General features: G+C 39.2%; 1 protein-coding gene across 1 annotated transcript; it reads left to right on the top strand.

The window, feature by feature from the left end:
- The first annotated feature begins 594 nt into the window (after positions 1–594).
- LOC18009798 lies at positions 595–2,595 on the top strand. Its single transcript, XM_006392265.2, has one exon. It carries the CDS (start codon positions 1,156–1,158, stop codon positions 2,404–2,406), a length of 1,251 nt encoding a protein of 416 aa, XP_006392327.1. The 5' UTR covers positions 595–1,155; the 3' UTR covers positions 2,407–2,595.
- The last annotated feature ends 10,468 nt before the right edge of the window (positions 2,596–13,063 follow it).

Raw genomic sequence — 13,063 nt, 5'->3', positions numbered from 1 at the left:
TTTCTGCAATTGTATTATAAAATAAATATATCTTTAATTATTATTTACTATTGCATAACCAGCATATATATATTTGTAATTATAAATATCAGCTAACTTTTTGTAGTTGTATTTTTATATATATTATATTTACATATTTGAATAATTAATTATGGTTAATACCTACTCCGTATATGGTGCGGGTAATCACCTAGTATTTGCTATACGTAATCGTGAAATTATTGTAGCAGCATGATTGTACATTTCTTTAAATGACGAACAAACTAAACATTTTAAGTAATTAATATTTTTTTGTTGGTCAAAGTTTTTTCTAGGAAATGGTTTAGATCCTTGTAAATGTGCAACAAGTTTATTGTTCCATTAACCCTAAAACAGAGTCAAAACAACTAAGAACTGAAATGTGTTAGCACTGATGTGGCCATACCCTAATAAAGGAGGGTGGTGATGTTACTTGCACAAGAAGTTATAGCCCTCATGAATTTAGAGGAAATTACCTTAAAATAGAGAGAGGCAGTGCGTGAAGAAAGGCTTTAACAAAACAGCAAAGCCCTTTATATTTTCAATGCAAACTCTCTCTCACCTCTTGCGGGGAAACAAAAACTTAGGCTTCAAGAAAATCAAAATCACAAAGATCAATTCAACAAAACCTCTTTCTGCTCTCTCTCTCTTTTTCATCCCATATGTTGCTTCCTTGATTTTATCTCTTCCGAAAGAATGAATGGGAAGTAACATCTGAGGATCCATTGATTACCAGACATAAACATATATTCAAAGAAAAACCATTTATCTGTGTGTGTTTGTCTTAATGATGAAATAGCAGATTGAGAGCAAGAAAGAGGTATATAGGTTATAACCGCAATATGGAGATACAGAGGATGAGGCAGTTAATGTCCCTTTGGTCAAATTTGAAGAGTAGCCGCGTTTCTCTTACCGGTGGGAATCATACTGCCGCTAGGTTCTGCACTCGCTAGTCTCGCCTTTCTCTCGCCCGCTCTTCTCTTTTTTTACCCCTTTTCTCTTCTTTTCTACTTCCTTTTTGATTCAATATTAATTTAGCTTTCTCTTCTCTTCTCTCTTTCCTCTTCTTTAACTATCAACTACACTTTTTCGCACGCTCTCTTTGTCTCAGCTTTTAAGACGTAACAAAAGCAAAATATGGTGTTTGTTACTGTCCAAGACTTTCACTCCATGTGCCAAAAGCATTTTCACTACCTCTTGAAAAAGAGATACCGTTCGAGCTCATCTTTAGGCTCTGCGGAATCTTTCCTCAAGGCTTCTCGTTCTGATGTCTTGAGTCTCTTTATGAGATCAACGCTTTTGGCTTTGTTGTTTCTGTCATTTACTTGGTTAAGTCTGCTGAAGTATGGAACCAATGCAACCACTCCAGCTAACTCGTCGCTTGAGTCCGACCAACATGAGCTATTGCCTTTGCTACTGAATGATTTAGAGAAGGAAGGTCTCTTTAGGGTTGGAGATAAAGCACTCGTTCTTAATGATGAGGTCACTGTTTCTTCATACTCTCAAACAGTGATCGAAACTGAGATGCTTCTTGTATCTGCAAATGATGAGGAGACGCAGAGCATGGTCCCAAACGAGACCTTTGACCTTGCCTTTGCACATTCTCGTCATATTGACTCTGCTGAATTTCTAGACCGGGCTCTCAAAGTTGGTGGCATCCTCACCGTCCAACTGAACCTTCAAGATCTTCCTCCAAATTTCTTGAAACATCTGAACTACGAAATAGTCTACATGAAAAGCTCCCAGTACACGGTAATGGCGATGAGGAAAACAAGGGAAACAGAGAAAAAACAGAGCTTAGTTGCCACCGGGAGAAAGCTACTTGGTATTACTGAAGAAGAGGCCAAGAAAAAAGCTTTGAGCAAGCTAGAGGATGTTCTCCTTGAACCACCAAGAGCAGCTTCAAGGAAATCAAGAACGTACTTGAAACGGACACGGTACCTCCCGGACCTTATGGGAGACACTTTGGACCTTGCGAGCTACACGAGGCGTGTATTCATCGATGTGAGTAACGGAAAAGGAAGCAGCGGAACTGAATGGTTAGTTAAAAATTACCCAACGAGGAATCAGAAGTTTGAGATGTACAAGATTGAGACGGTGAACGATGAGATGAGCCTAGAATCTGAGAATATGGGGATGACGGAGTGGCTCAAAGAGAATGTCAAGGAGGAAGAATACGTTGTGATGAAGGCAGAGGCCGAAGTGGTGGAGGAGATGATGAGGAGCAAGTCGATAAAAATGGTGGATGAGCTTTTCTTGGAGTGTAAGCCAAAGGGTTTAGGCCTAAGGAAGATGCAGAGTAAGAATGGGAGGGCTTATTGGGAGTGTTTGGCTCTGTATGGCAAACTTAGAGATGAAGGTGTTGCTGTGCATCAATGGTGGGGTTGAAGTTAAAGAACATGGAGACAGAACTGAGAGAGAATATCCATCAAACTAGTCTCTTATTATACTATGTTTACGTTTTGTTGTTTTTTCTCTATGTTGACTCTTTAATTTTTTTAGTTGTGTCTCATCTTGTGATCATCAATATGTTGTTGTGATTGAAGTATTTTGTGGTGTTGTAAGTTTGGGATCTAATGAGCTTAACTAAAAATCTTTGATATTTCCCTATTGAAATTTGTTTTATTTTCGTACGTTGCATTCACGTTTGAGATCATTAAGTGATTTTGTACGAAAATTATTGTATAGATCTAGGTAATTAAACAACGATTTAACGGTCACTGGTATCACTCCTGGATGTTACCGTAAACTGTTGGCTGCAGAAAAATGTATCTTACAAAAATAGATTATTGACGTACAGGCCCGGCCTTGAGAGCAGGCGAGGGAGGCGACCGCCGCGGACATCCACTCTAAAAGGAACATATTTTTTGCGGCATCTATTATAAATAGACATATTTTTTATTTATGCCTATTTATAAACAAATTTTTGATCCATAATTTATAGCCCTAAACCCAACTCTCAAACCCTTTTAAAAACCTAAATCTAGTCCAATAAGGAAACCGTACCGTGGGAGCTTCGCCTCCCACACCCTCCAAGTAAATCCACGTCCATCTATGGTCCGTTACATTCCTCAGTTCTCCTCTAGCAGAGTATCTTTAGTTATCTTTATCACCGAAACAACAAATGGGTTAGCTTTATTATCAATTGAGACAGTTATAGTTGAAAAACTCGACTACGACAGTTTAATGAATGATTTTACATGGAAAAAATGCAAGAAGATCTATATTTCAGCAAAACTATATTTCAGCAAAAAAACTATATGTTTTATTGGATTTTTTTATTTTCTTATAAACCGTTTATGGAGTTTGATTGTTTTATGAAGTTTTTGTTTCATTTTTTTTATTATTTTAATTTTGAAAAAAAAAAATATAAAATGGCATATTTAAAAAAGTTAGACGCGGGCATCCAAATTGATTAATCCGGCACTGTTGACGTAACAAGAACAATAAAAAGGTTTTAGGTTTTTTAGGAATCCAAAATTTAATCAGGATTTAGTAATTCGCTAGAACCGTACAATCCATTTATGCCCGACCTAAGAGTCATTCACGGCCATAAGGGTCGTTGAATGAGTCGCAACCAGTACAAGATCAATTCGATCGATCCAGCACCAACCAAAGTAAGTTCTCTCGATCAGTGACTATTTTAAAACTAAAGAGTGTGGCTGATATGATTTTGGATAGCCTCAACTAAGAACTGGAACCAGAAGAAGAGCCACAAGGAGCTAAGGAGCTGAAGAGCAAATACAAAGATCAAGGAGTAGAACAAGAAGACCCTTTGCTCATTTCAAACGGTCTCATGACCCGAGCAAAGACTAAGAGGTTCAAAGAAGCTGTTGGAGAAATACTTAAGCATGGAACGCTTGTGGAACAGAAAGGAAAAGAGATGTGTACAACTACACTAGTTGTGATCCAAATCCGACAAAGCTAATGGGCTTGTGATCCAACTATGTACTCTTTTTCCCTATCTCAATTTTTGTCCCAATGGATTTTCTTGAGATAGTTTTTAATGAGGCATAGTTTGGATCACCTCACATCTAAGCCCATCAGCCGAGTCCAAGGAAAGAAGAAGAGGAGCGTGTGAAGAAAAGTTTGAATTCAAACTTGGCCAGTTTTCAAAGAACTAGTTCCTAGACACTTTAATGCTTTGTAGACTCGCCTGTTCTTCTCTTTATATTCGCTTGTAAACTCTCTTTTGAGACTATCTTATCTTTTAATCAAAATATTTTCTAAGTAAGATCAAACCCTCTTGTTGGTGTGTAATATCCTTCAAGGCCTTTTCGATTCATCTTTGGTGTGTAATATCCATAGTTGTTTCGGAATCCATTCATCAAGGGTCTTCCGCAACCCTTGGAGTCTTATCTAATCCCACAAACCTTGATACAACTCGTTTGTGTGCAAGGCTATCCCCTTTGATCCAGTTTAGTGAGTTTCGATTTCAGGGAGAATCATATTAAGTGGTATCAGAGCAAACATTCAAGCCACTGGATCGTCGAAAACATCAGGTTGTATCTTCCCCTTGATGTTTTTACGATTATTTCTGTGTTTTACAAGTTTGATCATCATCACCATTTAATCGAATCTGTTACTTGTGTATCCCTGCATCGAATCCACTTAGATTCATTAAGCGAGATCAATTATCTGAGATCTAGTTGCTATTTTACATCAAGTCGGGATAGATCTAAGTGACTTTTTAACTTCGAGTTTCGGATCTATGTTTTGCAAATCTGACTTTTTACATTCAAACTATCGATCATGATTTCTTTTGGAACATGAATAGTCACTTTTGTTTTGTGAAACGATCAAAGAGTTGTTGCTGGTGATTCCGTGTTATCCGTGTCTCAGGAACAATGAGTAAGCAACAAGAAGAGTCCAGTGCTAATGGTGTTAACAAGCTATACATGGAGGCAATGTTGGCCGAAGTTAAGAAGCTTGTGACCGTGAGCCTCGAGGAGTTTTGACAGGAGATTCAAGAGCAGACTAAACCAAAGGCTAGCAAAGATAAGAGAAGAGATCTAGGGAAAGAGCCTGAGGAAGTTTTGGAGCTGACTAGACCTCTCAGAGATTATGCGGCCACAGATTATTACGGTCCTCTTAGTAGTTCCTCAAGAGACAGCCGGAGAAGGCATAGGCGACACAAGGAAGATCGAGTTCAAGAAGGTTTTGGAGGAGTTAAACTCAGGATCCCTCTTTTCACGGCAAAAACGACCCTGACGCCTACTTAGAGTGGGAGAAGAAGATCGAATTGTTGTTTAACTACCAATAATTCACTGGTATTAACCGAGTAAAGATAGCCACTACCGAGTTCTACGACTATGCCCTTTGCTGGTGGGATCAGGTTGTTACAACTAGAAGGAGAAATCAGCAATTTCCGATTGACACTTGGGAGGAGATGAAATCTCTCATGAGGAAAAGGTTTGTGCCGAGCCACTATCATAGAGAGTTGCACCAAAGACTTAGACGTCTCACACAAGGCAACTGATCCGTTGAAGTTTACTATAAAGACATGGAGACCTTGATGCTACGAGCTGATATCAGAGAAGATGCTGAAGCCACTATGTCTCGATTCTTAGGAGGATTGAACAGAGAGATTCAAGACAAGCTTGAGATGCAGCAATATGAAGAATTAGAGGATATGTTGCGCAAAGCCATCCTCATAGAACAACAGCTCAAGAGGAGAAATACCAAAACCGCTTATGGAGTTGGAACAATGCCTACTAAACCGAGATATTCTAGGGAGGAGAAGCTGAGCTCAGTATCAAAAGAAGAGAAGCCAACTGGTGTTTCTAAAGAAGAACCCAAGTCATTCACTTTGGTATCAGATAACTGAAAACAAAGCTATGGGATCGACAAGAACCAGAGGTCAAGTGTTTCAAGTGTCTTGGGAGAGGACATTACGCAAATGAGTGTTCAAATAAGAAGATCATGATACTCCGGGATGATGGTGAATGGGAATCAACAGCTGAATCTGAAGCCAAGTCTCATTCTGATCATGAAGAGCTTCCGGCTCAAGGTTCCTTACTTGTATCAAGAAGGTCTCTAAGCGTGCAAGCCAAAGCTATGGAAGAGGAGCAGAGAGAGAATCTATTTCATAGCCGATGTCTTGTGCAAGGAAAAGTTTGTAGCCTCATCATAGATGAAGGTAGCTGCACCAATGTAGCAAGTCAAGAGATGGTTCAAAACCTCAACCTAGCCACCGAGAAGCACCCCGACCTTATAAGCTCAACTGGTTGAATAATGATGGGGAATTAAAGGTCAACAGCCGAGTCATGGTCCCTATTACCATTGGAGGTTATGAAGACGAAATACAGTGTGATGTGTTGCCCATGGACGCAGGACACATACTTCTAGGCAGGCCATGGCAATCGGATCGAAAAGTTATTCATGATGGGTTTACTAACAAGTATTCCTTTGTTTTTAAAGGCAGGAAGACTACCCTCATACCTTTGACACCTCAAGAAGTCTACCAGGATAAAATGCAGCTAAAGCAAAAGACAAAACCGCATACTAAAGCGTCTAACTTCTATTTGAAGGCTGGTGATGTCAAAAGATCTCTTAGTTCTAACCAATTGGTTCTTCTATTTGTGTTTAAGGAGGCTCTCACCAATATGACTAACCTCACATCGGTTTTTCCGAGTAAGATTCAAACTCTTTTGCAGGAATACAATGACGTCTTCCCTGAAGATAATCCTAAAGAGTTACCTCCTTTTAGAGGCATTGAACATCAGATTGATTTCATGCCTGGTGCTTCATTGCCTAATCACCCTGCTTATAGAACCAATCCGGTTGAGACAAAGGAGTTACAAAGACAAGTCGATGAACTAATGGAGAAAGGACACATAAGAGAAAGCATGAGTCCTTGTGCAGTATCGGTTCTGCTTGTGCCCAAGAAGGATGGAAGCTGGCGAATGTGTGTAGATTGCAGAGCCATCAACAATATCACTGTAAAGTATCGTCACCCTATCCCTAGACTCGATGATATGTTAGATGAGTTGCATGGTTCTAACATATTCTCTAAGATTGATCTTAAAAAGCGGATATCATCAGATTAGAATGAAAGAAGGAGATGAGTGGAAAACTACATTTAAGACTAAACATGGTTTGTATGAATGGCTTGTTATGCCATTTGGATTAACTAATGTACCTAGTACATTCATGAGATTGATGAATCATGTCCTTAGAGCATTCATAGGTGTCTTTGTAGTTGTCTATTTCGATGATATCCTCGTCTATAGCAAGAGTCTAGATGAGCATGTAATGCACTTGAGAGCTGTTCTTGATGAACTAAGAAAGGAAAAACTATATGCCAATCTAAAGAAATGCACCTTTAGAACAGATAACCTTGTCTTTTTAGGTTTTGTTGTTAGTGCAGATGGCGTTAAGGTGGATGAAGAGAAAATCAAGGCCATCAATGACTGGCCAACCCCTAAGACTGTCGGTGAAGTTAGGAGTTTTCATGGCCTGGCCAGATTCTATAGAAGATTCGTCAGAGATTTCAGCACTATAGCCGCCCCTCTTACAGAAGTTATTAAAAAAGATGTTGGATTTCAATGGGGAAAAGCTCAAGAAGCCGTGTTCAAAGGTTTGAAGCATAAGCTTACTAATGCACCCTACTATCTTTACCTGATTTCCTTAAAACTTTTGAAATAGAATGTGGTGCTTCAGGTATAGGAATCGGAGCTGTGCTGATGCAGGACAAGAGACCGATTGCTTTCTTTAGTGAAAAGCTTGAAGGAGCCACCCTCAATTACCTAACCTACGACAAAGAGTTATATGCTTTGGTCAGGGCTTTACAAACATGGCAACATTACTTGTGGCCCAAGGAGTTTGTCATTCATACCGATCATGAATCCTCAAGCATCTTAAAGGACAGCAAAAGCTTAATAAGAGACACGTGAGCTGGGTTGAGTTCATTGAGACATTTCCCTATGTCATCAAATACAAGAAAGGTAAGGACAATATAGTTGCCGATGCATTGTCTCGAAGGTACACTCTACTCTCTACTCTTGATGCTAAGCTTCTTGTTTTTGAACAACTTAAACCTTTATACTCATCTGATTCTGATTTTCAAGAAGTTTATGGATCTTGCTAAGTTTGATTCTGGTTATTATCATAGACAAGAGGGATTTCTTTTCTTTCATAATCGATTGTGTATCCCTAATTGTTATATTCGAGACTTGTTAGTCAGGGAAGCTCATGGAGGTTGACTTATGGGTCATTTTGGTATAGCCAAAACCTTGAAAGTATTACAAGATCATTTTCATTGGCCTCACATGAAGATAGACGTTGAGCGAGTTTGCGCAAGATGTGCAACCTGTAAGCAAACTAAAGCTAAGGTTCAGTCCAACGGTTTGTATACACCTTTACCTATTCCTTATCACCCTTGGACTGATATATCAATGGATTTCGTGCTTGGATTGCCTAGAACTAGGACTGGAAAGGATTCGATCTTTGTTGTAGTTGATAGGTTTTCTAAGATGGCACATTTCATTTCATGTAACAAGACTGATGATACATCGCATGTAGCTAATCTGTTCTTTAGGGACATTGTTCGAATACATGGCATGCCTAGGACCATAGTATCTGATCGAGATACCAAGTTCTTAAGCTATTTTTGGAAAACTTTATGGTCTAAGCTAGGTACAAAGCTCTTGTTTTCCACTACTTGTCACCCACAGACTGATGGGCAAACTGAAGTAGTGAATAGAACATTGTCTACATTGTTGCAAGCATTAATCAAAAAGAATCTTAAAGCATGGGAAGACTGTTTGCCTCATGTAGAATTCGCATATAACCATTCAGTGCATTCGGCTACTAAGTTTTCTCCTTTTGAAATTGTTTATGGCTTTAACCCTTTGTCGCCTTTGGATCTAACCTCTCTTCCTTTGAGTGAAAGAACTAGCCTAGATGGAAAGAAAAGAGCAGAGCTTGTTAAAACAGATCCATGAGAAGGCCAGAGCTAACATAGAGGAGAAAACAAAGCAATATGTCGAACACGCTAACAAAAGCCAACGCAAACTTACCTTTGAGGAGGGAGATCTTGTTTGGGTGCGCCTAAGGAAGGAGAGATTTCCAGCAGAAAGGAAGGCTAAACTGATGCCGAGAGTTGATGGACTCTTTGAGATAATTAGAAAGATCAATGATAACGCTTATCAACTTGATCTACAAGGTAAGTACAAGATAAGTTCTTCTTTCAATATTGCTGACATGATTCCTTATTTTCCAGATGATCCAGATTTGAGGACAAATCCTTTTCAAAAAGGGGGGGATGATATGATCTTGGATAGCATCAACAAAGAACAGGAACCAGAAGAAGAGCCACAAGGAGCTAAGGAGCTAAGGAGCTGAGGAGCAAAGACAAGGATCAAGGAGTGGAACAAGAAAACCCTTTGCTCATTTCAAACGGTCCCATGACCCGAGCAAAGACTAAGAGGCTCAAGGAAGCTGTTGGAGAAATACTTAAGCATGGAACGCTTGTGGAACAGAAGGGAAAAGAGATGGGTACAACTACATTAGTTGTGATCCAAGTCCGAGAAAGCTAATGGGCTTGTAATCCAACTATGTACTCTTTTTCCCTATCTCAAGTTTTGTCCCAATGGGTTTTCTTGATATAGGTTTTTAATGAGGTATATTTGGATCACCTCACATCTAAGCCCATCAGCCGAGTCCAAGGAAAGAAGAAGAGGAGCGTATGAAGAAGAGTTTGAATTCAAACTTGGCCAGCTTTCAAAGAACTAGTTCCTAGACACTTTAATGCTTTGTAGACTCGCCAGTTCTTCTCTTTATATTCGCTTGTAAACTCTCTTTTGAGACTATCTTATCTTTTAATCAAAATCTTTTCTAAGTAAGATCAAACCCTCTTGTTGGTGTGTAATATCCTTCAAGACCTTTTCGATTCATCTTTGGTGTGTAATATCCTTAGTTGTTTTGCAATACATTTATCAAGGGTCTTCCGCAACCCTTGGAGTCTTATCTAATCCCACAAACCTTGATACAACTCGTTTGTGTGCAAGGCTATCCCCTTTGATCCAGTTTAGTGAGTGTCGATTTCAGGGAGAATAATATTAGTGGAATTTTTCCATTCGGACGTGCAGAAACAGGAATAGCTCAAGAGGAGCCACCCGAAGTCCAAAACCACCAATTGGAGGTCACTAACCTAGCCGATAAGTTCCATGGCCTGAGCTTGGAAATTCACCAACCAAGTGACCCCTCTGAAGACAATGGTAGAAACAGAATACAGAAAGTTCGAGCGGATTCAAATAATCACCGAGACAATACCACTTGGATTGCATGCAAACGCCGAAAAAGCATGCATGCTCGGCCAAACTCCTACAGACGATCAAATCGGCACCAAAGGAGATAAGTTTCCTCGATAAAGTGAATATTTAAAGCTAATGATCGTTGCAGTTTGTTGGAAAACATTCCAGGTTCACATATACTCGAAGACAAGCCATTTATGGCTGAGAAGAACCAAACCTAGGCTGAGAAAGACCAAACCAAAGAAAAGAGTAAACTGATTTCAAAGAACTTCAAGAACTTGAAGACAAAGATTCGTTTGGACTTGAAGACTCCTTAGAAGACTTCACCAACAAGAATCAAGGCCAAGACACAACCCCAACTCCAACGACCAAGCATGGATTAACTCAGATACCTACACATCAATGTAAGTGCCATCAAGCATCTCACATCACATGCCATCGGTCCAAGACAGATGCATGAGTCAGTCCAAGATCATTATGCTACAGGATGCAAGGGTCACTTTTAGCTTCACGTTTTAAATTTATAGACCCTAAATATCTGCAAGTGATGTACGTTGTAATTCTTAGGGGTCAAACCACAAATGTTTTAAGTTTCAGTGAGAATCAATCAAAGACTTAAAGCTAATAGAACAAACAAAATGGGGGTTTTGATTTTGGTGTCACTTAATCTATGATGCAAGTCGAAATTTAAAAGGTTGTAAAACAATAAGAACTATATGCTGGGCTTAAGGGTATTCACATGCAGGGGTTCATAAATGATCTTATGATAGATAAATAAATCAATAAAGGTAATCAACTAGTGAGGTTCCCGAACTCAAATAGACGCAGGTATGATTAGTCAACTCTCGTCATCCTAATCAACTAATTACTCAAACTCGACAAGTAGCTTTTGTCTCTTGCCGTGAATAAGATCATGCATTACTAACAGAATTCATCTATGCTCACGATTCTCTATAGGTAACTTTCGTCTCCTATTGCGATTCGCTCGTATCTCTTCTAGGTTAGGTAATCCGATACAACACTCTCATGGCTCCAATTAAACTTACGATCAGTTTCTAAGTGGCTAGCAAAGAAAACATGCATTAAGAACAAGAATGAACAAAGGACTCCTAGAAGATTATAAACCCTAAATCTAAAAATTCATCAAATCAAGACATGAAATTCCCTTTGAAAAATCCCTTTATAACTCAACTGAAAAACTACTCAGACATAGCTGAGTTCAACATCACATAAGTATTTAAGATTGCTGTAAATCGAAATAGACAAAAGTAAAGAAATGAAAACAAGGTGAAAAAGGTGATAACACCGGATTTTGACCATTTTTATGGATCATTTTAATGTCTTTTACAGGTGTTTTTACTCTATTTTCAAAGGATTTCAAAGGATTTCTATGTTTTCGGATTTTAAAAGACTTTTCAGGTAATTTGGGATAAAGAGGCACAAATTGGAACAAAAATACTCTTTTGGATAAATGCAAACCGTCAGAACTCTCATGGAGAGAAGAAGACCTTCTCACCGTTTGATCACCCTCAAAATTGGACAACTTATAGAAGAATCAACCAGCTTTCAAATGCACTTGGTTTGGAGACATTCCAACGGTTGGATCTCAAGATATTCCATCAGCCCCAAAGCCACTCAAAGACGGCCAGCAAGTCACGCGACCGCGGCCACCAGCCTATTTCCCGTGGTCACAAGCCTCCCGACCGCAGCCAGCCACCTATTTCCCGCGGTCACGTCATTCCCGATCGCGGCCGACCAACTCTGAATTAAAGCCCACATTTCTGAAGCCCAAAGTCATTTCTCAGCCTCAATTCCGGAACCCTAGAGAGCATGGAGTATTGAAGACTAGAAATACTTGTCATTTAGGTCGTTTTTAGACACCACCCTTCATACTTTACAGAAACCCTTTTCCTTTAGCCATTTTTATGCGATTTTTGTAGAAGATTGTTCAAGTCTGAGTTCTTCAATAGAGAAGCTTTCTTTCATCTTTTTTCTTTTCTGTTTTTGATTACTTTTATTAAAACCAATGATGATGTCGACCTCAGCTATGTCTGAGTAGATCCCGAGTTGGGTTTAGGGTTCGCGAAAGGGGCTCTCATAATCGATTAAGACATCTAGGTTTATAGATCTGGGATTTTAACTTTGTTCTCTGTTTATTCTCGTTCTTATTGCATGTATGCTTGATTAATAACCTAGTATCTGATCTAGCTAGTTAGTGTTGCAAAAGTTTTCATTAAGTATCAGTCCTAGAATGAAACAGGCGATTTTTCCGTAGGAGTGGAAACCTACCTGCGGTGAGATCGTGAGTATTGACAAGTCTTGTGCAGCTCTGGCGTTCTCTCCCTTCCAGGGCCAGAGTGAAAACCTACTAGTTAGGATTGCGAGAAACAGTTGGTTATGATCACGACAGTGACGTAGTCATACCGCCGTACTCTAGTTCTAGAACCCTATATATCGATATCCGTCAATCCCAATCTATTACCCCTAGTGTCAAAACTGATTATGATCCCTGTAGAGTTCCTGAAAGCTCAGCATTTTTAGCCATAGTTTACAAAACAATCGATTTTTACTTGCTTATTTAGATCTGCATTTCAATTGCCTTAGATCGATATTTCGCTTGCTTTATTTGCTTTCCATTCGATTTTTCTACTTGTTCCTTAGGATAGATTTATTTGCTTTCTTTTGCTTTAGTTTAATTCGTGACAAACAACCAACCTATAAAACAATCTAGTCTAGACATAAAGTTAGAAACCGTAGAAGAATACCAGGCACACAAATCTCTGTGGATT

The sequence above is a fragment of the Eutrema salsugineum genome, unplaced genomic scaffold (assembly GCF_000478725.1).
Source record: "Eutrema salsugineum unplaced genomic scaffold, Eutsalg1_0 scaffold_8, whole genome shotgun sequence".
NCBI lineage: Eukaryota > Viridiplantae > Streptophyta > Magnoliopsida > Brassicales > Brassicaceae > Eutrema > Eutrema salsugineum.
This window is presented reverse-complemented; position numbering and strand designations above follow the sequence as displayed.